General features: G+C 46.2%; 1 protein-coding gene across 2 annotated transcripts; it reads left to right on the plus strand.

Annotated features, from left to right (window-relative positions):
* On the plus strand, positions 1-24,081 carry TSC22D2 (TSC22 domain family member 2). Of its 2 annotated transcripts, XM_083869042.1 has the most exons (4): positions 1-2,216; positions 14,310-14,381; positions 21,835-21,886; positions 22,638-24,081. In XM_083869042.1, the coding sequence occupies exons 1-4, from the start codon at positions 268-270 to the stop codon at positions 22,860-22,862; spliced, it is 2,298 nt and encodes a 765-aa protein (XP_083725168.1). In that variant the 5' UTR covers positions 1-267; the 3' UTR covers positions 22,863-24,081. The 2 variants fall into 2 exon arrangements, with proteins under 2 accessions (XP_083725168.1, XP_083725169.1); XM_083869043.1 differs by lacking the exon at positions 14,310-14,381.
* Positions 24,082-25,962: the final 1,881 nt, after the last annotated feature.

Raw genomic sequence — 25,962 nt, forward strand, 5'->3', positions numbered from 1 at the left:
TGCTGCTGCTGGTGCGGCCCGCAGGAAGCCGCGGGGCGCTCGGAGCGGCGGCTGGGAGGAGGAGGAGGAGGCCCGGCCGCGGGAAGAGCGCTGCGGATAGGGAGGAAGGGGAGGAAGAGGAGGAGCCCCGCCGCCCCCCGCCCGCCGCAGGAAGCCGCCGGAGGATGTGCGGTAGCGCCGGGGGCCCGGCCGGCACGCCGTGACAGCCCGCCCCGGCGCCCCGCTCGCCTGGCCGCGGCCGGCCGAGCCCCTGCCCGCGGAGGCACCATGTCCAAGATGCCGGCCAAGAAGAAGAGCTGCTTCCAGATCACCAGCGTGACCACGGCGCAGGTGGCCAGCAGCATCACCGAGGACACCGAGAGCCTGGATGACCCGGATGAGTCGCGCACCGAGGACGTGTCCTCTGAAATATTCGATGTTTCCCGAGCCACCGACTACGGCCCCGAGGACGTCTGCGAGCGGAGCTCCTCCGAAGAGACTCTCAACAACGTGGGCGAGGCCGAAACTCCCAGCAGCGTCTCTCCCAACCTCCTTTTGGACGGGCAGCTGGCCGTGGCTGCCGCCGGGGCGGCCGCGGGCCCCAACGGGGGGGCCGTGCCCAAGAGCTCGGCCGTGCCCCTGCCCGGGGGCACTGCCCTGGGGGGAGCAGGCGGCGGGGCTCAGGCCGCCCTGCCCTCCGCGGGGCCCCCCGCACCCGCCGGGCCCGGGGCCATGTCTCAGACGGCGGCGGCCGCCTGCAGCTCCCGCTTCAGGGTGATCAAGCTGGACCACGGTACTGGGGAGCCCTACAGGCGAGGCCGATGGACGTGTATGGAGTACTATGACCGGGACTCGGATGGCGGTGGTGTTCTGGGCAGGACTGGAGATTGCATTAGGCACAGCAGCACCTTCGAGCAGGCTGCTCAAGATAGGGACAGTGGCCTCGGTGCCACGGGAGGTTCTGTTGTCATCTCGGCCGTGCCGGCGTCAGCCCATGGCCCCGATTCTATAGCTGACAGCTCCCTGGCTGCTGTGTCACAGCTGCTTCAGACAGAGAAAATGAACCAGTCCTCTCTACAGCAACCTAGTTTTGTCATTGGGCAACAGCAGCAGCCGCAACAGCCCGTAGGTGGGGCCGTGCCTCAGAGTAGTGCTCAGCCCGTGTTTTCTGGGGCTTCGGGAGCAAGTCAGCAAATGATAGTGCCACAGCAGCCACAGGTAAATCCACAGGGTGTTTCACAGGCTGGCCCCAACGGGAAAGGCATGGCACCTCCAAATGTGACAGTAGGGCAGTCGAGCATTCCTGTGGCCCAGCAGCAGGTGCAGCAGGCAAACATACCAGTGACTCAGCCTCAACAATTTGCTTATTCTCAGTCCCAGATTCCACCGGTGCATCTACTGCCGACGCAGCCTCCTGGGCAGGCAGAATACATGCAGCACATGACAATTATGCAGTCTCAAGGAGCTATTCAGCAGGCTACTACCAGCTCTGCTCCAAGTACTGTGGCCTCCAGCCTGGCCGTGGGGCAGGTGACGGGCCAGAGCCCCTCGCCCGTGGGAGCGCCGGTGATGGGGGTGTCAGCGCAGCCCAGCGACGCGCTGGGACAGGGCTCGGGGCTGCTGCAGGGTGCCCAGGCACAGGCCAGCCAGCCTGCCGTGGTGCAGCCAGGCCTCGGACACACGGGGGTTGTGCAACAGAAATCTGTGACTCAGCATCCCATGGGGGCCAGCAGTCAAGTGTCAGGAGTGCCCGGCGCCCCCCACGCTGTGGTCCCCGGAGTTCAGAGCGTGCCTGCGGTCGTGCCCGGTACAAGTGTGCCTAGTGTGTCCACCACAGCTTCTGTTACTATGCCAAACGTCCCTGCCACGCTGGTGCAGTCCCAGCTGAGCAGCCACCCTGCTGTCAGCAGAAGCGCCGGCGCGGTGCAGCCCCAGCACGTCGGGCACTCGATGATGCCAGGAGCGCCCAGCGCCCCCGCCAGTCTGCCTCAGGCCAGCCTCGGACAGTTCCAGACCCAGGCCCAGTCCTTAGCAGGCCAGATCGATGATACTAGAAGAAAATCGGAACCCCTACCTCAGCCACCACTTTCTCTTATAGCTGAAAATAAACCTCTTGTGAAGCCTCCCATTCCAGACACTCTAGCAAATCCTCTTCAGTTACCTGCAAGTACTCCAATGAACAGTCTTGCTAGCTCTGTTTTTGGCATACCCATTCCTGTTGATGGTGATGAAGACAGGTATGAATTATTTTATAATGCCGTAAAAAAGATCTGTATTTTTAGGGGGAAAAAAGTTCAAGCTATTGCCAAGTGTTTTTTGTAAATTCGTATTTTCAGAAAGTCATGCTGAGGTTCATCTGGACTGTATTTTAAGAGTGCAAACCATAGCAAAGTATTTAGGTCAGTAGTGAATTGTACTGGTTTATTGCAGGGTGTGAGTGCCATTACTTTTCTCACAAAATGGGGTACAAAGTATCCTGAAAGCTGCTTAATGCCCAAATGATATGACCTCTTCAAAGTGAAAGGCTGAAAGCTGTCTTTTTGTAGCCAGTGCATCAGGATGTGAGAAGGGCTGTTCTCCTTTTTCCTGAATTGCATTATAAAACACTTCAATGACAGCTGGGTTAAAATGACACTGTATTGCAGTGTTAAATCTGTGTGGTGCTATCTCAGGGCCTTTAACACAGATTCTCGATTTCTATCCTCCTTTGGAGTTAACACTTTGTAGTGTCAGTTAGTAAGGAAAGTACCTGCCCCGGATGTGGATTTGTGTGCAAATCCGTGTACAGGGAAAGCTCTGCAGAGAATGATCCTTTGTATTGAGAAAACAGACACTGCTTGGGCAAAGATGTGGACACTTCACCTTACAGTGAGTTTTTTTAAATTGGAAAGTGATTTGGAGCTCTGAATTGTAGCAGAGGGGTGTGGTGTGAGCAGACTCCTGAGAGGGCCCGGGAGAGGGGTGGGTGTGTGGCTGCAGTTCCCATAGACACGTCAGACTGCTCTGGAGGCCAGAACCACTTGATTCACTTCTTTGAGGGAAAGAAGAATCCAACGGTGTTTGAGCGCTGAATTTAAGTCCCAACAATTGCTGTCAGTACTGCTGGGAATACATTTGTTTTTAAAAACAGGCATTAGGCCATTATGAGATCTTGTGGTGAATTTCTCTGTAAGTCTTCCCTCCCTTTGGGATAGCACCAGACATGAAGATAATACAGTCAGTGTTGCTTTGAGCGTGTTTTAGTGAAGCAGCTGTGTCTGTGGGGTTGGGTGCAGGGGATGGAGAAACACCTCGAAGTGGTGCTTGGAGAGTTCAGGAGCAGGTTTAATGCAGGCCCGTGTTCTCTGCAGCTGGCTGACACTGTGTCTGAGAAAGTAACTGCTGGGCTTTTCTGCAAGGAAAAGCCGTGGTTTGGAAACCTGTGCTGGTTCTGATTAAAGTGGTAAAGGATTGACAAGAAAAAAAGTTTAAAACTTTAAAATTTATTCACGGTTTGCCTACCTTAAGAGGATTGCTAACCTGGCTGACAAACTGCCTTGTGGAAGGAAGTAAGGTTAGATTTCAAGTTGCGGGGTTCTTTTTATAGCTCAGTGTTTCTTGAGAAGGTGATTTGTCTGGTGTTTGATCATTCTGTTGATTCAGGAATCAGAAAGAAAGGAATGCGTTTTTTATTTGATGACACGTGAATCACTTCTGTGTAAAGACAGAGAAAAACTTGTCCTGCTTATTCAAATTAGGGGCATCGAACTTTGTGTGGCATTCCAGTGAGTCAATTCTTGATGCTCTTACCAGAACAGTGATTTCTAAAGTTAGTTTTCTAGTTTAGTCCTTGAACTTGCCACCTTGCAGTGGTGCTTCATGTGGTGTGAGACTCTTTCAGACACTTTGCCATGAGAACTGGGTAAGAAATGGAAATGGGATCTGGGATCTGAATGTGTTCTGTTTGACAGGCCACACTGGGGTGTTCAGTGGAGGAACTAATGTCTGGTTATCAGTGAAGGAGTGCCTGTGTGTCATTTGTCAGCTTCTGCACCGGGTGATAAAACTGTGCCGTGTGCTGGGCTGTCAGAAAGCCAGGGGCACACAAATGGTGTCAGAGTCTCTCCCAGCTGGGAAGGTGATCCTGGTGAGCCGTGAAAGCTCACCTTAAATGGACCTAGACTTCATACATAGCCTAGGAGGTAGATACAGAGACAGTAGATCAAAGTTTATTCTTTGCTCCCCTCAAGCAGTAGCCTGGCTTCCACTGGCTGCAGACAGAGAAAGGTGAGAGTGAAAACCTGGCAGCTTGTTAAGGCTGTTCTACCTCTTGGTTTTTATTTGCTTTACTCTCTGAGCAGGCTTTGTTGTAAAACTGTCTCCTCCTTGTCTGCTGTTCTATTCTTGCTCCTGCTTTTTTCCTCTTTCCAGCCATTGAAATTGTGCCTTTGGGCTTTGCCCAGCTGCCCTATCTACTGGAATCAGTGGTGAAATAGTTAATGAAGACCTTCAAGTGTCATTAATAGGATGGGGGTTGACACTGATAAAGCTATTAAGGCCCAAAGGGAGCTGATACATCATGAGTCATGGTTTGTGCTGGCTGGTCCAGGAAGTTAGCACACAGCTCAGTTCACAGGGGTTACTTGGTGGTCATTGAAGCTGATCAATCTGTGGAAAGCATTTTTCTCTTTGTCTTTCTTACTATTAATGTGTAACATTCCCAGAAAGGGGGCTCAGTGTGTAGGCAGGTATCTATCTGTGTTTCTTCTGGCACCTTCAGTTATTCTTCAATATTTGCATGTACTTGAAGCTTCACAGACTTGTGTAGATCATTCTCCTGTAGTTATGTTCTAAAGCAGTGACTCATCAAGCAGTAGTGTACAGCTCTGGATTTATCTGGAAAGTCACTCACCATTCTGAATAGGAAGAGGAACTGTTTTAAAGGTGAAATAGTTAAGATGGAAATTCTTTGAGAGCAGCATGTCAGCAATACAGTGAACATGATGTAAAAAGTTGGTCAGTTAATGTATTTCTGAAAAAAAGGTGTTTTATATTACTCCTATCTTATAGTCTGCTGTTTTAAACCAATCAACATCTAAGGTTACTGGAGTGGAGGTGATCTAGCCTGATACATAAAGAGAACTGTTCATAGATTACTTTATTCCAAGCCATTGCCCAAAGACTTTTAATTTCCTGTTCCCATAGCCCAGTACATTTTGACAATAGTCTATTAAAAACTGTGTTTTCTTGCATTGACCTGATGAATACTGAAGAATCAATTAATTGGAAAATCTTGTCTGTGGGGGAGAGAAAGGGTGGATAGGTAGTCCAGAAGAATGAAAAAGAAAAACGCCTTTTGTGTGTCACACCTTCCTTGAAAAGCAAAGCCAACATTTCAGTTGATGTGTCCAAATTGCTAAGCTCTTAAAAAGGAAAAATAGTTGTGTGAAAGTTAGGAAATATTTACATCATAACACAGTGTTATTTTCTTTTTCTCTTTAAATGTGGCTGCAAATAAAATAAACTGCAGCAGTATTAAAGGATGGAGGAACTAATACTGATACTGAGGCAGATGAGTATTGCTGCCTCAAACAGTGAGCCTGAGAAATACTGATTGTGTAAAAACACAATTAGAACTAGATTTCAAAGTTGCTCTGACTCTTCTTTTGTTGGACTTCAGCACTAGTACTGATTATTTTGGAGGGAGGGCAGTTAGAGCACCTGAGAGGATTTTGGTATTGGTGTGTGTCAGGTTCTCTGCTCTACCCTTGTGCCCATGTATACACAAATTTGTAATTGACAAGCAGAATATTTCATCTGGTTTAATAACTTTATTTTGGCTCTTGGAGGAAAAGAAATATGTTGCTTCTGTTAAAAGAATGTTACTGAGAAAGCTTGTTCAAACCTCCTACATGTTTGGCAGACTTTTGGGGCAAAATATTACTGGGGCTGTTGGAAAAGGAGCAGAGTATAGATCATTTTCCAGAGATAACTGCCCGGCCTGAACTGTTCCGGCTGTATTCCAGGAACACGAATGAATGGCTGCAATTGTGAACTGTCAGCTCTGGCAGCTGAGCTGTTGAGAACCCGATTGTGCAGGGCCCTCTGCAGCGTGTCTCCCAGCTCAGCTAAATCACATATTTGTGTGGAGCACTAACTGCTGGGAGAGCTGTGCTCTCGAGACCGTGTTCATCATATAAGGACAAAACTGGGCATGGGATTGCTTAAGTATTGCCCTAGATATATATTTTATTGTGCTCCTAAAGTAAATGGTAAATATTCTGCAAATATATACCAGTACATGATTGAATTGCATTAGTACTCAGTGTTATCCCTTTCTTCACCTTGCTCATAAACTTTGTAGGGGTTTGAGCTCTCCTACAGCTGCAGACTTGTTCTCAGCTCCCCTCCTGAAGGCCTGGGTTTGCAGGTGTGTGTGGAGGCAGGTGAGAATGAAACCTGGACAGACACACTCCAGAGCCTGGAGAGCCTTTGGTGTGACAGGTTAAAAACTGAGCTGGGACTTCTGGAGTGATCTCTGCAGCTCTTGGCAGCAAATGATGTTAATGCAAAGAAACTCCAGTTGGTTGTGTTCGCTGCTTGCTGTATCTTCTATAACAAAAATTACCGAAAGTAACTGCAGCACTGCATGAGTTTCTGACTGGTAGAAAGCCTGTTGTGCTGTGCAGTTTTGGAGTGGTGCAGGATAGCTAAACAAAACTGTGGTAACTTGCTTGACAGTCCTGTTTCCCAGTTTAAACATTCAAATGCCTTTGTTAAGGAGGACTCGGTACATTGTTAAAATTAATGAGGTACAAATGTTTCAGGTGAGAGAGTTATTAAAAGGAGGAAAAGGGGAAAAAAGTCGAAAGAAATTCACAGTGATACTGTTCAGTTGTTTTAAAGGCTGTAGTGACCAGCCCTGACAGGAGAGGTTCCCTGTGTCTCAGACTCTTGAGTTGCTGGGGGTTGGTTTTTTCCTTGTCTCATATAGAGGAGTGCGAATGTTCCGTGGCTGATTCTGAGTGCTGTCTGTAAGGCAGAAATAACAGCATATGTTTTATGGGAGCTATTTTAAACTTCTTGTTAAAAGCTGAATACTGAAGTATTTGGAAGTTTTGAGAAGGCAGGACTACCAAACTGCTCTCAGACTCCAGAAGGGCTGAAAGTTCTCTTAGGCTGCATTTTTATGGGAGGTGCTGATGATTTTTATGACTTCAGGTGACACTACAGTAAAGAGGAGTTCCTCCCAGTTACTGTACTGGATATTTGAGTTACCAGCCTGTTGCATGTTGAGGCTGTATATTAATTTTCCTGGTTTAAAGCTGGCAATTAGCTGTTTCTGTTGCTCAGGAGAAATGCAAGCCTTGTTTGTGTTCTATGTGCCAGCAATGATTCCTTAAGAAACTTCTGTGAGATTCCTCCTGCTAAAGTACATCTGGATGGTTCTGCTCAATAAATCTAGATTGTCAGGCACAGGTGTCTGCTTTTATTCCTATATTTGACAAAGTATAAAGATAGAAGTATTTATAGTAACTGCTAAAGCCACTGTCTTCTGAGAAGATTCTGCAGACGTAAGAGGTCACTTGAAGTGCAGAGTAAGATTGTACTTTCATTCCTCTTGAAAATTATTCTCTATCTTTAAACTTCACACTTCATAAATACAAATGTGTATTAAGTGCCAGGAAATCTTTGCCTTATGGGATATTCTATTTTTACTCGGGCAGGGCAGGTGAATTACTTGGCTACATGAAGGACAGCTGGATGCTTGTCTTAATTTTCTTTGTCAAGCAAAGCAAAATTAGTCCAAGAATGTGTGTATCTGTTCTCCCTTTGAAGCGATGAAGGATGCATTTGGATTGTGACAGCTTGCCTGAGTGCTTTTGTCAGTGCAGGGAGAAGGTAGAAATGTTAATTAGTGCCCTGGAGAGGTGTCAGGGGCCTGTGGCACTGACAGCTGGTGGCTTTGTCTGGTGCAGCTAAAGGTTACAGACTGGAACGGGATGTGGGCACAGCCCTGCAGGTGTGGCCCCAGCAGTGCTGAGGGGAGGGATCCCCTCCCTCCACCTGCTGGACTTTGCCTTGTGCAGCCCAGGATACCGTTCACCCCTCTGCAGAGAGGGCAGAGTCCTGACCTGTTTGTCTGGGAGGGGAGCGGGGTGGCAGGTGTGTGAGCCTGCAGATGAGGTGCTGCTTTCACTGAGGTGTCTGAAGCTTTTGCATCCATCTCAAGCAGATTTAATATCCAGTAGAGGATGGGGTGGTCTGAAATGAGGGTTAAAAACCCCTGCTTGCTTCTCCATCAATTTATTTGGCTATTTTTGTAGGAGTGTGGATGGGAACTCTTGGGAATGTCTCCTATGTAGAACACTCTCTGGTGGGTGCAAGGCCTGTAAATACCTTGACCAACCCTATGAATGCATTTTTAAAAATACTTTTTCTGTAAACTAAGTGGTGAGCACCCTCCAACAGTATAGGCTGGCCTGAAACTTGAGTGGTAGAGACTTTCCAAATGGTGTGGGAAGGCAGACAGATTTATAATATACTGTGTAAATATCCATGCCATACATGGCCTAGGGTCTAATATCTTTTTTTAAAGCGAAGGGTGTAATTTGAAACGTTTGCTCCTAGATGCATTCCTGACCATTATCACATGAGCAGGACAGGTGGGATTTGTCTGACTCTGCATGAAGCTGCTTTATCCACTCTTTTTTTTTTCCTCCACAGATACTGAAATATTTTGTTGTCAAAAAAAAGGAGCCTTTTGTATTTATAGATGACTGAAATAGCTGAAAGTGTTGTCACTGCAACTTAGTGGGAGAAAAAGAAATCTCATTTTAGTGCAGCTTTATTTGAGGATGAGTTTTCAAATCCTGTTCCACTATGCAGGGCCACTTTACCCAGAAATCACAGGCAGCTTTCTCTTCATCAGTGTGTTTGAGAAAATCAGGTTTTGTGGGCATCACAGTCAGCAGGAGCCTGTTCATCTGCAATAACATGTTCATACATAACAGCCATGTTGTATCAAAGTCAATAATTTTGAGGGGTTTTGCAGATTTTTGGATCTGTAATGCAACACTAGCAAATGTGGATCTTTTTTATTTCAGAAATGCTGAATTTATTATTTTGCTCTGCCCTTTATACCAGGGTTTGCTGGGTAGGAGTGCTCAGAGCTTGCTCTCTGGAATGGGATTGTGTGCAGGAGTTTCATGTCATAGTGATATTCTTTGGCAGAGATCAGTAGATGCTGAAGGGCTCCAGCCCATGTGAAGTGCAGTTCAAGGTGTTTGTTGTGACCATGGGCATTATTTTCAATAAGACTTTGTTTGCTTTTGGTTTTGGTGGCTTTTTTTTTTTACTTCTCTTGGTTCTTTCAAACATGGATAATATTGGTGAGTTTTTCTGTGGCTTCTCCTGAAAGCTGCTTGATTGAGGCAAGAATCCCTGACTAGATCAGGCAGTTTCTGCATTGCTGTTATCAGCTTGTAATCACTAAATTTCTCTCTGAAAATGTGATATGCTGCAGGTTTGGTTTTTTTTGCCTGGAAGCCAAGCTGTGTGTCATTGTGAACTACTTTGTTCTGTATCCTCCCTCTGAGAACTGAAGGTTGGCCACATCCAGTCAGAAGACAAATCATTAGTACAAGAAACCTTACACTTGTTACATGTTTTGATTTAAGAACAGAAGCTCTCAGATCAGTCCTCAGACAGTTTGTAAATGATGTAATTAAAGTTCAGCCTGACTGACAGCCCTGGCAGCCTTCACAGAGCAGCCGTGCTTCATTAGCAGGTGGTGTGTTAATTAACGTGTCTGTGGCAGCGCTGTCTGGGACAGGAGGAGTGAGAGCCGTGGGTACCTGGCTGGGACAGGAGTGCCCCAAACTGCCTTTGGAAAGGGGGAATGCAGCATGTTGAGGATGGAAAGGGTCATCACTGATCCTGGAAACCATAAAGCTGTTATCATTGCAGTTTGTGCAGCATTCCTGAGGCTTGGGACCAATCTGTGGGACCCAAGAGAACTGGACTCCAGAGATTTGAGCTGCAGCTGTTGAAATCAGGAATGAGAAGATACTTAGAAGATTGTTGTATTATCTCTATGATTAGTATTAAATAATCATACTGGAATTCACTATTTGAACTTTTCAGCAAAGCTCCTTCAGAAATAGTGTATGGTTATTACCCAGCACAGGTAATAATGAAGCTTTTTTTTTTTTAATTATTTATTAAAACCTCATAATTACATAAAACAAGTAATAGCATTGATAGGGGTTGAAAAATATCCCTGGTGTTGTTTTTAAATACTCAAGCCCACCCAGAGCAGGGGAAGGATGATTCCAGTGTTTCAACAGAGCAGGCAAGTGATCAGTGAAGTGCCTCTGCCAGGCTTCATACTCTGTATATTTGAGACAGTTTGTCTGCATTTCCTTCTTCTTGGAGACTTCTACTCACTGCTGGAAATTATTTTTCAAAATCTTATTTTGAGAGCAAGGTAAAGAAGTATGGGCTACTGCTTTTGGGTTTTCCAGTGAAGATCAGCTCCCTGCAGTGTGCTTTCTTTATGCTGTTACAATATTTTTATTTTGTAATAGCCTGTGAAAGCCCTTTAAATCCATTGTGGTGTTTGAGAGCCACTGTCCCTAAAACTGTCATGTGGGTTGGTCATTGAGTCAGCCTTTCCTGTTATCTGTAGCTGGAATGCACCTAAAACTGAGTGTTAGAGCTTGGAATTCTTGCTGGCCTTTTAGGGTATGTATAGCAAATATAATGGTCTTAAGGAACTGCATGAACAGAATATGCAATTAAACACATCACTTCAGAACTTGAGATATTATTTTCCTTAATTTTGTATTGACTCCCCCACATTTAGTCCGTCAGTTTTCTCCTGCAAAGGTTTGTGCTGCAGTTACTGTTCCGTAGATTGAGCCTTATGAAAGAAAGCTCATTCAAAGCTGCAGCTGCTTTAAATAGTAGGTGCTAAAAATAAAGTGAAACGTCTTTTAAAAGGAGAAGGATGGAGAAGGAATTCTGTTACAAGTGTAAACATCTCAAAATACCATAAACTGTGCTGTGAGTTCCCTGGTAAACTGTGATCAAGTGACCATCGAGTCCCCAGTCCAGATGAACCTGCCAAGGGCTGTAATTTTGGGACCAGCTGTAATCAGTCCCTGCTGCAGGTCATAGTCAGTACCCCAGTAAACAGCCCTTTCTGGGGGAACACTGAGACGCAGAGTTGAAAACCACCTCGGGTTTGAAATATTTCTGCCTGAAAGTACGTCCAATCTTTTATAAACTTCAGATACTAAGGAGGGATTAATTTGTTGTCCTTTAGTGCACAAACATATCCATGTATGGTGACAGTTCTCTTGAGCTCAGAATGTGTACTTACCTTACTACTGAGTCTCTTACCTATCCAGTAGTTCTGATGTTAAAAAGGGTGAATATGTTAGTTTGCTGATTCCCTCTTCAAAATGTCTTTCCATCACTTATTTCTCCAGGTGCTTGTTCAGTTCTGGCTCTGTAACAAAAACACAGATGCACAAAGTTCCACCAGTGTGCTTCCTTTGATAAATGTGACCAAAGAACACTTTTTTTGGGCAAAATGCCCAGTTCCTGTATCTCTGTGCATGGGATGGGAACTGGAAGACTGGTATTGACTTCCCCATCCTACTGATGCATTACTGCATGATTAATGCCCTTACTTCTAGGATCAGGGTTATGAGAATTGATAGGCATTTATCCTTCTGGAGAGCTGCTATCCAAACCTGCCCATGAAATTGAAGCTAAGGACTCAGGCTGAATAAAGCAAGATTTCAGTTACTCTTTGTACATCCTGTGTAGAGGTTTGGCACCCTTGCAAGGCTTTTATTTTTTAAATTCTGTTTAGATTATTTTCTGTGGAATTGCAGTCAGCTACTCATGTTTCGTACTTGTGCAGCTGATTATTGCTACCAGAGCTGACTGCTTCCCCCTTATCCTTATTGAATTACACCCTTTTTATTTCAGACCATTGCTCCAATTGGGCAAGATCTTCCTGAGTTCTATTCCTGCTGTCCAGAGTGCCTGCAGATCATCTGCAGGTATAGAGATAGTTGTACTGCAGTGCCCAAATAATGGATTAAAGTGTCCCATAGCACACTTGGAGGAGACACTGGCAGGGCAGTGATGAATTATCCTTCCACTGCACCCCTGGAGAGCCCCGTGCACAGAGCAGTGCCCGTGGTGGGCTCGCTTTGTGTGAGCCCAGCTCTCACCAGCAAAAATGTCATGCAAGGTGGTTAAAAGCTCAACTCATTTCATGACATGGTCACATCTCCTGTGGCTTTCTGTATGAGATCTCTTCATTGTTCTCAGAAAGAATTTTGGCTGAAGTGAGCTTCTGTAAAGGTTACTCATGTGAGCTTGCTGCTGTCTGGGCAATAAATATGTGCTTCTGTTCTTCTTTGGTTTTCCTTAGAGATATTGAGCATGGATTGTCTGACCTCTTGTTTCCATGTTCTTCAAAGACAGGTGCTTAGGCCTTTTGAATGTTTTGCATCATTCCTGTTCTCAAACCTAAGGAAAATAACTCGGTGAGGTTAAGAGAGAACTGTCTGAGGTGGTATGAATTTTTTATTTGGGTAAAAAAAAGTCCTATTTTTCATGTGTTCTTGTTGTTGCCCTCAATTGCTGAGGTTGGTAAGTAGTTTGAGGATTGAAAGTTGTTCATGAACAATGGTGTTACTATTTCTTTCAAAGGAAGTAGCTGGTGAAAAGGCATCTGTGCAGCAGCCTCTGTATGTCAGGCTGGTGTCCAGTCCAAAGCCAGTGTTATTACTTGAACCCACAGGCATTAGTCTTTATACTTGATGGTTTAGCTGTTGTGTTGCTCTTCTGTAATTACTTGTTGAGTTGTGTGCAGTGCTTGGTAGGAAAATGTGGATGTTATTGGAGTGTGCTGTTTATCAGTTTCCATCAAGCAACTTCTCTAACAGGCTTTAAGCTAAATTCCAGACTCACATGGATTTTTTTTTTTCTTAAGAGTACAGTGCTGAAGGTGGGAAGCAGAGTGACAGACACTTTAAACTCAGGCACTTCCTGATCTTTGATAATACACAAATACCACTATCCTTTGCAAGATTTTTGGTATACACCTGCCCTGAGAATCTAGTTACTTCATAATTTTATTATGGCACTACTTCTGTGATGTTTTTTGGGTTTTTTTATGTGAGTTCTACTGCATAGTAATTGTACTTCAATTGAAATAATTAAGTAACTTGAAGACAGTTGTTTTTAGAAATACTCATGCCATAAACTTAGAAAAGGGATTGATACCTGTACTTCCAGTGTTGATATTTTTGATATTCTCATTTTCAAACTGGTTCTAAAAGGAATTTGAGCTCATGCTTGCATTTCGGAAGATTTTTCAGCAGGGTTGTTGCATTTGTCTCCAGGGCTGATATAGCTCTGCCCACGTGAGGATGGGCAGCCTGAGGAAGGGAATTTCTGAGCTCCACTGTAACTCTGCTGCAGCCACTGGCAGCAGAGACCTGTGTGCGTCATCCAGGGTCTGGTTCACAACAAACCTTCGGATGAGACTTTGGAGAAGTGAGATTTTCTAATTACACTGTCAGTTTAGTTGCCATTGTGGGGCTGCCTCAGGGCCTTGGCACTGGTGTTGGAATGTGGCCACAGTGTAGGGATTTCAGCAGGGTTTCTGTGCTCTGCTGTGAGAGCCTCCTGGTGAGGGATGGCCAGGGCCTCCATCAGCTCTTGCACCTCGGGAAGGGGAAGTGGGAAGGTGACTGAGAGGTGCTTACAAAGGTAGCTGACTTTCCATTTTTTATTTCTAGCTGGATCTTTTTTCAGTTGTAACTTGATCTGTCGTAGTTTGAATGTGGCATATTGAGCTCCGACTTCCAGGTCCCCTTGGAGGAATCATCTGTTTTGAGTGTAAAGTGGGGGTTAAGGAGGATGGAAACACTGGGTACTGTGTGCAGAGGTAGTTTGGGACATACCAAAAACGGCAAAAGTGTCTCTTGGGTTCAGGTATGTTTGGCATTAGGGTGGTGGTCAGCTCAGCCTCTGCAGCGTTTCCAGCAGGATGGGAGATGCTCATTGTTGGCCTTACAGTCTCATCTTTGTGCCCGAGCAGCCTGACATAGCCTGGAAATCCATAGGGCTGGAGAATTACTGTTTTGTTTTGGATCCCCGTGTCCTCAGTGCAAAACCATAGAAACAGTAGGGCCTTACAGGCAATATTTTAACCTGTCTGGGCAGCTAATTCACTTTGTAACGCAGGTTGAATTAAGAGAGTTGGTATTTTTATTACGTGCCCATTTTCAATATGTCTGTCTGATTCTTGGATCTCATAGGAATCCGTCAACTGCATTCTACCAAGCGTTCAATTTCAACAAGTTACACGAGTCAAAGGCCTCCTGGGATAGGTATGGATGCTTGAGTATGGAATGCATACATGCTGAGGTATGCATGAACTGCTTTGCTCTGTGCGAGTTTCTCATTGTTTGTGTTTGCACACAACTGCTGCCTGTGAACTCCACATTGGGCTTCTGCAGTTTGAACAGGTGAAAATGGTCGTGGAAATGAAATATTTGTGCTGAAACATGGAACTAAACTCTAAAATATGACGTGACTTTTTTTTCCTTCCTCCTTCCATTATGCATGTGTCATACGTGTTGTGTAAGCTCAGAGTTTAATGCTAGTCAGCTCCTAGCTGACCTTTGCCAAAATATTGATAGTTTCCCTTTCCAAAAGAGGAAACGTTTTGGCATTGAGTCCTGTGTCAGAAAACACATCATGAAAATAATACATTTAAACACAATTTTGGCAAAGTTAAGATATTTCTATCTTTAAACCAGGAAAAGAAGCTTCCTGGCTTACTTTGATTCTTCTCAAGTAAAGCTGGATGGGGAACACAGGTGAACTGGACAAATAAATCAAGGACAAAGTAAATCTCCAACGTTAGCATTGAACTCGTGGTGAGAAACTGCAGTGAAGTGCCACAGTCTTACATGGCATGGATAGGACTTGAGAGAAGTGCATTACTAATTCATCAGTAGCTGCAAACTGTTTCTTTCCTGTGCTTTAATGATTTTGAGGGATTTTTTTTTTTTGTCAGCATTAAGTCAAAGTCCCAGTGATGTGATTTAATGCTTTGTGCTGCTCTGGCTTGTCAAAACTTTTGCTTAACAAGCTGTGTAGAATGTAAATTTTGTTTGGCTGTTGAAGTATTGATAACCATTTCATCACTGTCCTGGCTGTATTTGACTTGAAAGGCTTCTTAACTTGCACAGCTCAACTGAACATTTTAAAGTTTGCTTGGCAACAGTTTGTATACTGCACAATGATGAAGGTTATAAGTAATGCTAAGTGGTTTTTTAAAAAAAATTTGTGTTGCTGGGGTGCTGGCATTAAGCTCAGTTTCAAAGCACATCTTCCTTTTTCAGCAGAAAGTTGGGAAAATTTATGTTTTTGCTTTAAGCTCTGGATGATGCTGCTTCCCTGTATTTATGGAACAGAGTCGGTATTTAGGTTTCAAGGACTTTGTTATTTCACTGGAACAAACTTCAGGGCTTAGAGTACACATTTGGTTTGTAGACCAAAAGGTCACTTTGTGTCTAGCCGTTAGCTGCTTCTCTACTTTCATGCCTCAAAATAAATCTTAAAATGAGGAAGCTAATTCAAAAAACCCTAAAATCAAATAATGAATTATTAAGATGGAGGCTTAACAAGTCTGAGGTTTATGTACAATGCCTGAAGCAAATGCTGGAAATGTGGGATATAGAAGGACATTAAATTCGGGTAGAAGAATGTAAATGGTCGCCTTTAAAATAACCTTGCATCTTTGCTGGTAAAGTCTTTCTGGCAAAAACAAGTGTTTGTGAGAACACAGAATGAAATTCATCAGGATTTGATACATGTTTTCAGCTTAAAATCCATTCAAATTGTAAAGTCTTTGACAGGGTTTTTCAGGTTTTGCGTTTATACTGCAGTTACTGGATTTTAAGATCACATTAGGCAGCTTTCCTTCACTGGATGACTTGAGGCTGAGCAGCTTTCAGCTCTAAACTTCCAGTGAAAGGTGGTGGAGGGAATGCCAGGGGCATCAGTGAGCAGTGCAGCTGGTTTGGGAGCCCTGGCAGGACACGGCAGGGGCTGCAACACCACCATGGTGTGGGGCTTCTTTTTGTCATCTCTGGTTTGGGAAAGAAAAATCACTGCTCTGGAAACAATAAACTCGTGTGACTTCCTCAGAATCCTTTGTTTGCCCATCACAGAATGTGGGCCATGGCACACTGCAGAGCAACAGGGCTGAGTCTGCTGGCAGGGAACTCTCAGCTGGGTTTTGCAGCTCTTTCAGAGGTACTTTGTCAACCTGAGGGGCTTGACTTAGGAGACCTTGGTGTAAACAGAAAATCTTTCTTTGCAATTCTAGTATTTTTTCTAACAAATATGGATTATTCCCCTATGAGTAGCTGTGTCTGGGGACTTGCTGAAATCAGCAGAGCTACTTCAGTAGAGAACAAGAGATTGCTGAATTGGTCCAGTGAATAGAAACTATTTTATTTTTCACCAACACAGTGTGGCAGGAAGAGTGCTGGTTGACACTCAGACCAGTAAGTGTTAATACTGGTTGTTACTGACACATTAGCAGGGTTGTTTTCTTGCACAGTGCTCACACAGGTATTGCTGAAGGCGCAAGTCTCATGTGTTGGTCTTTTCAACTTACATGGTTTAAGAAAAGGATCAGTGGCTTCTTGGCATATTCCTGTGAGTCTGGGTGATTGCTCTTCTGGCCTGGGTTGTCTTTGCGCAGGAAAGGTGCCATACCAGCTTCAGGTGGGTCTGCCTAAAGCACAGACGTTATTGGTAAATTTGAATTTAAAGTGGTGGGACTTATGTTTCCACTGAGTTTATGTGTGAAACATTAAACCTTCACAGTATAAATTAACTCATAAAATGTGTGTGGGAACTCCTGAGGTGGTGAATTCACTGCCTCAGGTTATCACACATTCTCAAATGGCTTTGACATAGAAAAATAATGGAAGTCTGCAATACTCACACAGGTCCTCTTTCCAGGCTGGATTGCATTGGGATGTTATCATTATCAAATCTCTTTATGTTGGAGGTTAATTAAATAGGCCTTACCTCTTCCAAGAATAGAAAAGATTTCTCTGGGTGGACTGAATAGCTCAGCCAGTGGTAAGACAGTAGCTCATAAATGAGTAAACAGTGAGGGGAAAGAATAAATGACCACAGGGCCTTAGCTCACTTGTAAGCAAAACAAGTGGGAACACTCCAGTGTACTGTACTCTACTGGTGCTTACAGAAAGGTTGGTTGATAGTTTGATTCAAAGAAACAACAGCAAAAGGGAGAGAAGAGCTGAGGGTGATCACTTTACTTGGGGATCTCTGTCAGACCCACTCCTTTCCCACTTAAAGTGACTTAAAGTGAAGCACAGGTGGTGCTTTCCAGGAGGATTTGCCTTGTAGAGGCTGTTGGACAGAGCTTTGGTGTCCCATATCATGTTTGCCTCATGCTCAGGTCACACAGTATCCAATACAGCCTCTTTAACCACCACCACCCTTCCATCCTGTGCTCTGACACAAGGTGTCATTCCTGCAGTCTGTGCACCTGGCCTGCAGATTGCCCACAGATGTCCACTGAGATGGTTCACTCTGTGACTTTGGGCTCCCTCTCTCATGGTGGTCACTCAGGACAGGAGGGTGTGTGTGGAGCTATTGAAGACCAAAGTCAGGTTGGGTCCTGCAGCCTCCCTCGCTGTGCTCTTCACCACAGCCTGCAGGGAGTCTGACACTGCTCGTGCTCCAGCACAGCACCCACAGAGACAGTCACTCCTTCCTGAACTTCTCCAGGCTGGGCCCTTCCCACAAGGTCAGTCTTTGAAGAACAGGCTGCTTCAGATCCTTCCAGCACATCTGCTCCAGGGTGCACTTCTCTTTGCACTGGGGGGCCCCGGGTTCTGCCAGGAGCCTGTTCAGTGCAGACATCCCAGGACAGCTCAGCCCCCTTCAGGCACCTCCTGCCCCAGTGCTGGGGCTCTCTGGGGCTGTGGCTCTGTCTCTGCTGCCCCTTGGCTCACCCATGGTCACAGTCCTGCCTGGAGCTCCAGCCTGCCCAGTGTGGCAGCGCTGCCCTGGGCACCTGCCAGTCCAGGGACACGCTGGTGGGTGTTATCAAGTGTTCCAGGCACGGAGTGAGGTGATAAGAGCAATGGGGCAGCAGTGGGAGCAGAGTGTGGCCACTAACCAGCAATGGGCTCTAACAGACTCGGGCAGGTAAGCCCATGGCAAGCACAGGAGTGTCCAGGCAACAGCTGCTCAGCAGGAGCAGCTATCCATCCAATCCAGAACATCCCAGTCAAAGCTGTCCTTATCTCAAACCCTTCCAGCCCCACACTGGGTACCAAAAAGGGCTCTCTTGGTTCCATCCTGCCAGCTCTAAGCCCCATGCAGCCACTTGCTCAGCTCCCCCTCCTCCCAGAAAAGTGAGAGAACTTGTCAGTTGAGATAAAGACAATTGAATAGGTAAAGCAAAAGCCACTGAGATTTTTTTTAAACTACTGAAAGATGATTTCTCTGACAAAATGGGGTTTTGTCTACCTGGTGTTTACGATAGGAAAACACTGGGTTTACCATCCATCTCTGGGAATGGCAAACTGTGCCTGGGGGCTCTTTGATGTTTTTGCTGACAGTAAATCTTGTCATGTACCTTGTGGGCTTCAGTGTGAACTTGGTGTACCAGTGTAATATCTTTTGGGGTAGGGCCTTCATTGACATGACCTTAACTGGGAGGTCCAAGTCAGAATGGAGTGTGCCCTGTTCAGTGTATCTGATGGATACTTGGGCTGCAGAAGCTCAGTGTGAGGTGAGGGTTTTACTGTTGAAAACAGGTATTACATGCCTAATGCACCCCTTCATCTGCCCTGTGGTACTTGAAGTGGATTGTTTTGCAGTTTTGACAATAATTGTCAGACTTCTGTAGCTCTTGGAACAATCAGTAATTGGTCTTTTTTTACAAGAGCTACATGGTGTCTTTCCTCTTCTAATTCCAGGATTTGCAGTTTGGGGCATTGGCTCTACAGTGGATGGTGCACTCACAGAATGTGTCAGACTTTCTCCGTTCAGTCATCCAAAAAGGCTTATTTAAGAGATTTTTTGGGTTTCTTCCTGGCCTTTTCATAAGGACTGGATTGTATTCATAAATGTCATTCTGCAGCCACGGGATAAAATATTTTTATGCAAACTGGAATTTCATGTCAAGAATTTAGGATTTGAGAGAAGTACAAAATTTTAAGTTTTGGCAGCACATTTGGAGTTTCCCATGAGAGCTGTCACTGGAGGGCTCTGCTCATGAACATCTCACAGGAGCTGCTTGGTGTTGGGAGCACTGTCAGATGAATAAAAACAAAATCATGTAGGAATTGTGCTACCATAACAGCTAATTCTCATCTGCTTTTATAAAGTGAGTGAAGTGTAGTCAGCTTTTAGGTTTTATCCTGGCGGCAAACCGAGGCACCCTCTGTCAGTGTGGAGCTTCCCCTGGATGGAGAGTGGGGTCTGTGTGGTCCCAGTCCCTGCCTGCTGGAGGTGGGAGAGATGCTGGGATGTGTGCAGGGAGCAGGGCTGGAATCCAGACTCAGCATTTCAGTCTTGGCACAGCTGTTGTGGGATGAGGGCAGCAAGAACATGACAAAATAGTGTATGAGCTCCTTAGAGCTTCCAGCACTAGTGGTGTTGTGTCGCATGTGGGCTCTGTGTGGTGGAGCAGTGGTTTCTCTGGCTCATCCCAGCCGCACTGCAGGGAGGGACAATTCCTGCAGCCACCAGCAGGCAGAGGGGAGCTCAGAGCACGAGGGACACGGGGGAAAGGGTCTCTGCAGTGCCCCACACAGATACAGCCTGTCTTCCTCATGGAACTGCTTGAATGCCTTTACCTGGAGTGATGTAATAGTGTTTACTTTTTAATTAATCACACTACAAAATAGCTGAAACAGGGATAGAAGAACCAAGTTCCAATCCTGAGTTTGACTAGATGGGTATTGACAAAAGTTGTGTGATTGTGCTGCAAAGATGGGGAAATAGATCCCACTGCCAAATGTGCTTTAATTGCCCTCCTCCTGTTGTAACCTCTTAGAGCTGCCTCATGTAGAGTGGTGTCCATGCAGGACTGTGAGGGGACATGGAGTCTTGGGGTTTTGGGGTTCATGGACATGGCTACTCCTGACTGTGCCAGATGAGTCCAATGCAAGTTAATTCAACATGGAAAGGAATATTTCCCTTGGCATGAGTTATAAATAGCTTTTATTCTGAGCAGGTTTAGGGTTTGAAAGAGGCTTAGAAGACAGTAAGAGACTGGAACAATTTTCTCCTGAAATGGGTGTTCAGTGCTTTTGGTTTGGGTTTCAAGATTGACTCTGTAGAAAAGGAGGCTGTTACTCCCTCAGTCTACAAAATTGATGCCCAGTGCTGGTAGTGATGGTTCTGTGGGAGCCCTCAAAATTAACTTCTCTGGCCAGTATCACTCTGCAGGAGCTGAGCTGTGTTTCACATCTGTGACTAGCACTGCTCAGCACATTGCCATACTCTTTGTAAAAAGCCTTGAGTGGTTTTTTTTTTTTTCCTTAACACTTGATTTTGGTGAGTTGCACAATTCCAGTGAGGCAAGTTTTCCGGCATGACTGCAACCCTTGCATTTTCTCCATGTTAACTCTATTAAAAGTGGCTGCACATTGCTGATAGCCCTGTCCACGGCTGGGAGTGTTATCAGCAGCTCTCACTGGTGGGGCTGTCACTGCCCAGGAACTGCTGCCTGTGTCAGACCAGAGCTGGGTGGGAAATGGGACCCTGAGAGCCAGGCTGGGATGGGGGAGATGGCTGCTGTGGGTGCAGCCCTGTGTGCCCTGGGGAGAGCTGCAGCCCTGTGTACCCTGGGTCTGGGGGAGAACAGGGCCTGGGGAGAGCTGCAGCCCCTCTTTGAACAGACACCTGAGCCTGTGTGAGAACAGGGACACCCCAGCCTGCTGAAATCCTGGCTCCAGAGCTCTGAGTGAGGGGCTGCCTTGTGTGCCTGTGGCACAACATGGAAACAGTCCCTTGCTATTATTTCTGTCCTGCAGGATTCAGAGCTGCAGTTTGGGATCTTGGCAGAGTAAATACACAGCTCACTCACAGTGTACTGAGGGGTGCTGGTGGACATTGTGCACCAGTGTGGAACAAGCCTGGCCCTGGCCCTGACCCAGGGCCCTGTGTTTGTCAGCTGTCAGGATCCAGGGGGGATTCTCTGGGAGCCAGGGAGTGACACAGGGCTCAGGGCTCTGGTCCTGCCTCGCCCTCCTGCTGGTTGCTGCCACGGGCTGCAGGGGCAGTGCTGAGCCAGGAGCAGCACCTTACCTGGAAGGTGGACTCAAGTGAATCCAGAGAAAAAATATTATAACAGGATTTTTTCTTCATTGCTTTATAAAAACAGTTTGGTAGAAATAATGCTAGTGGTAAGAATCCATTAATATCCCATGAATTCTTATTTTCCTTAGTGAAGAAAGCTGGAAAATGAGGCCAGGAATCAAAGCAGTTGATTTAGTGTTTATTGTAATGCATTTTTATGGTTCTGGGTGTCATAAGCCCAGAATGAGAAGGTATAAACTGAAGGAGCAGTGTTTCCTGTGAGTCACAGCTGTACTGGGCAGCTGGGTGGGGTGAGGGTGGGAGGGACACGGGACACCCCCTAAGAATGTGTACTGAATTCTTGACTCTAAGCTTCAGCCTTCCCATGACAGCATGATCCAGGAGTCCTGAAGGTGCACGGTTTTACCTGAGTGATAAAATAACACTCACAGACTTTTCTCATTGTATTTACAGTGCGTCTGGTGCAAGTGTTGTTGCCATTGACAACAAAATAGAACAGGCAATGGTAAGTAAAATATAATTTTTTATTTCTAATAGGATTAATGTGTTTCATAACTGAGCATAAGTTTCCTGCTGTATTGTGTTTCTCTGAGGCTATGATATCCCTCCAGGTGGGTCAGACTGACAACATCAATTGAAAAAAGGGTTTTCTGAATGAACTATGAATGACCACAAACCATTATTGCTTTTACTGTTGGCCCAGAAATGTTTTTCAGTTAATTTTCTTACAAATTGCTGTGAACACGGTGATTGAACTTGAAGGAGTGCTGAAAATATAGTGCATATCTCAGTCTGTCACTCTAGCCGAGTTAATTTCTGGTTTTTCTGAAGGGTCAGGTGTGCCATCCTTAACGTGCTGCTCAGCTCCAGTAAGAGCTGTTGGAGTTTTGCTTCTGGTGATGTAAAAACTTTATTTCTGATTTGGTTGTCATACACCTCAGTGACTGGGCCTGTGTACCACAGGTGATACCCCAGGTCACAGCACCAGAGCTGGTGCTTTCCTTCTGAGGAGCTGGGGTGTCATCCTCATCCTTGGCTTCCTCATAACTGGAGTGCTGGAGACAAAGCTTTTCATATCAGGCCCACCTCACAAAAGGGCTGGGTTGTTTGTGCTCAAAGCCTAATCTATTGATAAATTTTTGGTGATGAGTGCTTTGTTTTTCCAGGCTTACTGCAGTGAGAGCAGTGACAGTAAGTCCTGGGGCTGGGGTGAGGGATTCCTTCCCGTGGTGTAACCGTCCCCTTGTTCTTTGCAGGATCTAGTGAAAAGCCATTTGATGTATGCAGTGAGAGAAGAAGTGGAAGTCCTGAAGGAACAAATAAAAGAATTAGTAGAAAGAAACTCTTTACTTGAACGAGAAAATGCACTGTTGAAATCCCTGTCCAACAACGACCAGTTGTCGCAGCTGTCCAGCCAGCAGGCCGCCCCCAGCAGCGCGTCGCCGGCGCAGCCCGCGCAGCCCAACGTCTCCTCGGCGTGAGCCCGTCCCGTCCCTGTGCCAGCAGCCTGCTCTGCTTCTCTGTGTGTTTGGCCTTCTCAGTATTAGACAATCACCCTCCCAGAGCTGCCCCCGCTGTGGCTGCAGGCTGGGGCTGTCCCCACCTCCCCGGGCTCCAGGAGGGAGGGCTGGTGGAGCTCGGGTGGCTCTCTGAGGTTCCCTTTGCTCCCGGGTTGCTTTGAGCCTTGCTGTCTGGTAAGGAGCAACAATTCCTCTTCAGAGCCACTGTTCTTTTCATATAAGTAACATTTGCCTATGTTAGTTTCATTTATTTGTTTTATTTATTACAGGGCTGCTATTTTCATAATGTACATGAACAATGTCACAGAACTTTTGAATTTTTTTTTTTTTTTAAATAAATGTCTGTATGGGTAAAATGATAGATGGGATTGCGTTAATAGATACAATGTCTAGGCAATAATTGAACAAAGAATCCTGGCATATTTCTAACACTAATGGCAATTGACCTTTGGTATTTATTTACGGTAGTAAAGATCCAGCTTGAATGTAAATTTTGTATAGAGTGTAAGTATGAAGACCATAGTGCATCTGTACAGGTAGTCACCAGTCCTTGTGATATAATAAATAAGTGATGGGCTATTTTGATGAAGAAAACTTTGCTCATTTCTGTTTCTACTTTCTAATAGAGAGAAAGGGGCCATGATTCCTCTGCTTTTTGACATTTCGTTTTTGGTTTGGTTTTTTGGGTGGGAATAAAAAGCTGTGAAATTGTTCAACCTACTTTGTAACCAAAGAAGCAAAGCTGTGTAATTGAGTTGGTTGTTGGTTTTTTTTGTTTTGGTTTGGTTTTTCTTTTCTTTTTTTCTTTTTTTTTTTTTTTTTTTATTTTATAATGCACATTCTTTATGTATTTTTTATTTAGTGTTTTCTCATTCACAACTTTCTTTGCTGTCTCGCATGATCTGCATGACCTGTAATCTTTGAACCACTTCCGTACCTCATGTTTTTATCCAGCACTCTTAGTGTAATATGTACTAGTCTGTGAACAATGTCAATAAAGAGAAAGAACAGCTGGTGTTGGTGGAGCTAAGCTAGTGTGCTAGGCACTAGTTGTTAAAACAAATAAATGAAGTGAGCCATCTTTTGTTCATTTAAAATGGTGTTTTGAATTTCGTATGCAGAAAACGTTTTGTTACATTGCAGATTTAATGTATTTAATAAATGCAACATGCAGATTAAATGCAGTGTATACTGAGTATTTAAATTAAAAATGTACATTTCATAAATACAGTTTCAAGAAAGACCATCATTTGTGTAAACTAATGCAGTGTGTCAAATTGATGTACAAATATATATATATATTTTAACACATTTTCTGAAATTAAACCAGTTTTGTTGACTTTTTTGGCTGTAGATGTTGTTGCAGTATAATTAAATTCAGTAGCTCTTTCCTGAGCAAATGCAGAAATGCAGTGTCAGTGAGGCAGTAACAGAGCAGTGCCAGGGTCACCACTTCTCATGCAACAGACTGGTTTCTTCTCTTCCAGGAGAAGCAGCTTCTGATGCTGCCAGTGGCTGCTTCAGGGGTTTGGGTTTGCACTGATGGCTCTAAATACACATTGGGCCTGCTGAGTCCCTGCTGTGAATGTCTGCCTCAGCACCTTGGCAGCTCTGACTCTGCTCAGGTTCATGTCCAAGGTAAAACAGAACTGCAAGTTTTGGTGTGTTCACATCTCAAAGAAGTGTCAATGGCCTGGAAACTGAGAAGAGGATCTCCTCCTTCCTGGTAAGCATCAGTTCAGCACAGTTCAAACAAACCATCTGTTGTGCTTATTAAAAGGTTCTTGCTGAAATAACACCCAAAATAATCTTTCCATGAGGTGTGGATTGGTGTTTTCTGCCTGCTGCACCCCTGTGCTGTGAGCACGGCTGGGAGCCCTTAGTGCACACAGATTAGAAAGCAAAATGTTCCAGTAGCTGTGTGTGTTTCCTCTCCAGTGCCATCAGGGGTTTGCTCCAGCTGTGCAGTGAGGATGATGCTGGTAGAGGAAGAAAAAAGGGACAAACCAGGTCTGGGAACAAGAGTCCCTCAGGTGAGTGATTGATTAAAACTTCTGTGGAGGATACACTCTGCCATTTCAGTTTGCAGTGAAACAGAACAGGCATCTGCACCTGACTCGGGTGTTTTTCTGCTGGGCGCAGAGGAGCCCTGAGCCCCTGGGGAGGGACAGTCCGGGGCAGCTCTGGTGCCCCTGGAGTGACTGATCCCCTGTGAGGCAGTGACAGGCACATCCCTCACTCCGGGCTGCTGCAGAGACAGCCTCCAAAAGCAAAAAGCATTTAGTAAATCTGAAACAGGGGATGAAATAAAGATTGAACTGATGCTGTTAGAAAGCCTTTGCTCTGCTCCTGTCAGGTTTGTGTTCAGTTTTCTCCTAGAGATCAGTGTTCGCCCCTGCAGGGGCCGTGGCGGCCACGGGGCGGCGCTGTGGGGCGGGGCGGGGCTGTCCCTGCGCCGCCGCCCCCGGTCCCGCTCTCTGTCCGGGTCCCGCTCTGTGTCCCGGTCTCTGTCCCGGTCCCGCTCTCTGTCCGGGTCCCGGTCTCTGTCCCGGTCCCGCTCTCTGTCCCGGTCCCGGTCTCTGTCCCGGTCCCGGGCCATCCCCGCAGCCCCGGATCCGCCGCCGCCCCCTCGGATCGCTTCCCCGTCGCTCGGGGCCCTCCCTGCCAGCGGCGCTGCCGCCACCTGTCCCGGCCTCCCGCCTCGGCCCGGGGCTGTTCCGGGGCTGTTCCGGGGCCGTTCCGGGGCCGTTCCCGGGCTGTTCCCGGGGCCGTTCACCCCGTGCCGGTTCCCGGGGAACGCGAGGCTCGTGCGGGGCGGGATGAGCTCAGCCCAGCCCGGGAGGGGCGGGCACGGGCACGGGCACGGACACGGCCCTTTGTGCGGCTCCGGGGCGGGAAAGGCGGGCGGGAGGGGAGGCGAACCGTGTGTGTGTCTGTCCCTCCCGATGCGTCACCGGAGAGCGGCCTCGGGGAGGCTCCGCGGCAGAAAAGATAAAAAGAGACGGGAATGTGTTGCAGGTGGCCAATGACGTCACCCCGCACTGGGGGGGCAGCACAGCAG

Source organism: Zosterops lateralis (assembly GCF_965231275.1).
Source record: "Zosterops lateralis genome assembly, chromosome: 10".
Lineage (NCBI taxonomy): Eukaryota > Metazoa > Chordata > Aves > Passeriformes > Zosteropidae > Zosterops > Zosterops lateralis.